The sequence below is a fragment of the Cladophialophora immunda genome (genome assembly GCF_000835495.1).
Source record: "Cladophialophora immunda strain CBS 83496 unplaced genomic scaffold supercont1.61, whole genome shotgun sequence".
Lineage (NCBI taxonomy): Eukaryota > Fungi > Ascomycota > Eurotiomycetes > Chaetothyriales > Herpotrichiellaceae > Cladophialophora > Cladophialophora immunda.
In genome coordinates, this window is record NW_015622601.1 from 3,891 (window position 1) to 6,931 (window position 3,041).

At 50.0% G+C, this 3,041-nt stretch overlaps 1 protein-coding gene across 1 annotated transcript; it reads right to left on the minus strand.

Moving 5' to 3' along the window:
* Positions 1-212: 212 nt before the first annotated feature.
* PV07_12683 (uncharacterized protein) lies at positions 213-1,562 on the minus strand (the record flags this gene model as incomplete). The annotated part of the gene is made up of 1 exon (XM_016400231.1): positions 213-1,562. One exon carries the CDS (start codon positions 1,560-1,562, stop codon positions 213-215), a length of 1,350 nt encoding a protein of 449 aa, XP_016242123.1.
* Positions 1,563-3,041: the final 1,479 nt, after the last annotated feature.

Sequence of the window (3,041 nt, forward strand, 5' to 3'; positions counted from 1 at the left end):
AATCGGAGGAAGCTCGAGAATTAAACCTCCGACGTTCGTGGGCAAGATGTAGCGCCACTAACGACGCCCTCAGGACCTCCTCAGTCGCTGTTTATCAACGCTGTCCTGGTTGTCTCCCCGCCCGTCCGTCCCTTCACATGGGCTATTCTTGTTTTGTCGACGGCCAAGCCGGGGCGCAATAGTTACCGAGTAGGCAAGACTTCCACAATTTCCTAGGATTTTCTCGCAGAACGTAGGGCTCCTGCCCGACTTCGATACCGTTCAAGCATCAAGATGTCACTCCGCGGTGGCTCCGTTTGCAAATGGAGAGGGTAGCCATGGATGTTCTCCCAGATTTGGTTTCCTTTTTCCGTCTCATTTTTGGCATAATGATACATTGCCAGAAAGCATAACGCCCCGAAAAAGTATGGCGAATAGCCGCCGTTATACTTCCTCACTTTACCCTGTATGTTTTCGCAAATCTCTCGTACGTCCTCTAGTTGACGATGATTCAGGAGAAGGTCGACACGTTCCCGTAGGTCATTCCAAGCGCGAAAATCGACATCACCAGAGTGATCTTCTCTCAGGCGTTGATCTCCCACCCGAGAGGTACCATCCGGGATTGTACGTAAGTTCAATGGAAATGGAACCTTATTGGTCAGCTCGAACGCGTTTCCATGCACGGATTCATCGTCTCGGCGGTGACGGTAAAGCGTCAAGGTGTCGAAGCATGCTTTGGCCGGGTCGACAAGTATGTGAAGCGGGAACGTGCAAATCATATTCCAGAGTTCGTCCGCCTCTTTTTCAAGACCACATTCGTAGTAACAAATCGCCAGATAACAGAGGAGGCCAACATGGACTGAGGACAGCGAGCCATTCTGTGCTTCCAGTCGGCGCCGAATAGTGCGACATACCGAAAGAGCCTCATCTGGCAAATTTTGCTCATGGAGAGTGATAATGCACTTCCGGATCCTCTCGAACGTGACAGAGTCGGATGGATACCACAGTACACCAGGCTGGCGCGGAGCTGCGATCAAAGACACCGGAGTGGTACTCGGGCCTTCACCGTCCTGAGGGGTTAGACAGACAACGGGAGGCAAAGAAGACTGGGTGTAAAGCTCGTCGACGAGCTTTGAACCTAGTGCGTCGATGTTTCCGCTTTGCCTGTACTCGTCCAAAGCTTGAAAATCATTCTTGGGTGGCTCAGTTAAAAAGTGTGTAGGGTGTGCGAGCAGAAAATTCCACGAGTCCTCTACTGTTGCCCAGCCCTGAGCCTCAGCATAACAAATGGTCTGCCAACAACTAAGACCCCAGTCAATCGGGGAATACTGTCCATTTCTGCTCGCCAAGCGTGTTCTGGTGATGTCACAGACGGAACGTGCTTCTTTTACGAGGCCGAACTGTAGTAGTGAGAAGATACATTCCCGTAGGTTGTAGAAGGCTGGTAGATCTTTAATATGACCGCGCTCTGTTTCCCTTTCCCTTTCTTCCGGGGAGGATACGCCCGAGACCGCAAACTCGTCCGATCGACGCGTTCGCGGACGAAGTCTGGCCACTTGGAGCGGCGGTGGTCGAAAGCTCATGATGAAAGAACAGATGAAACTCAACAGATCGTCGAACCGCTCACAGAGAGAGAGGCCCGAAGTTGGTGACCGTTTCGAAGCCGGAATCAAGGCGAGATACGTGATTTTTCAAGGAAAGGTAAGTTGACTGGCGATTCTTCTCTTTGGATGATAGGCTATGGCACGATGAAGAAATCGCATCGGGATTGTTTAAAGGGAAAGAAATAGCTCAACGGATGTCGAGAGAACGCCTAATCGCCGAGGGCGAAACAAAAAAGACTCCTGGTGGGAAGACTCTATTTGGCGAAGCTGAAAAATAGATCTCAGATGACCCTGAACTACCACTAACTAATCTAGCTGGTAACGGTACTGCGATCCAGAAAGTAGGTCAGCATCGCACTGGTCAGGCACACTCTTGTGCAAATGTAGACGTTACTGATGAAATCTTTTGTCTTCTAGCGCCTGGCCAGCCGCCCCTCAACCTATCCCGTTCTGCTCCTGAACTCCAGAGTTTTCAGTCCAGTGCTCGCGGACACTGGACTGGATTGGCCTTGCCTTGGCAAGGCCGATCCTTATACTATATCGAGTGATGTATTCACCTGTCTACGTGCGGTCGAATCTCGTCGACGACAAGGAATAAGCGGCGTTGGGCATTGTCGGCAGCACAAATGTGAGAGCCAAGACCACAAATTTACCACCCGGTGCCTACGGAGGAATCGCGCAGTGGATTGGAAGAGATTCTGTCGTGGCAGTGACTCTGTTGAGCCTGGTTCATTACCATCGTCGGTCCAAGGGTGAGTAATGTCGCTTGAAGAGTCCGGACTTGTCGTATTGGCTGGGTAGTAAAATCCATGTGGGTGAGCACAAAGCTGACAGCCGGGCTGTATTTCCCCCACCACTATTTTGGGTACACTATTCCACAATACGGTGTTCGAGTGCGGCCTAGGTCTATCCGATACCACGCTCCTCTCGTGGGTACTCTGGTGAGTTTGGAAGCTAGTAGGCGGTAGATCCAGCCCATCCTCTTTACTCTCGACCGGAATGCCCCTGTCTGCCATGGTCAGGGCGATAGACTCGCTCGCAAGGGCGAAACAAAAAAAGACTAAACGATAGGGTAGTACAAGCTAAGTGCCGTCTTGGGGAATACGTTGAACAGTTTCTTTATACTATATAGAGTTGATCAGATTTAATAACCTTTGATAAACCAAAATAAGAGAATACGGAAATTGAATCTGAAAAATTTTCAAACTCTACTCACGCCCGCCTTACATTAATGTGGTGAAGCTGGAGGTGTGAACCAATACAATACCATAGGCTAACTCATAAGCTTTTTACCTCTCGATGTCATTAAGCTAGGGTGCCTCTTTCATACCGAGCAGGTTAAGGGCCTTGTTATAGTCCCATTTATCGTTTGGGATCACTTTCTTGTTTTGCTATATTAGAACTGCCAGCGCGGTTTCCTAACGCTGGAACTATTCTGGACATAACTCAGACCCCCCG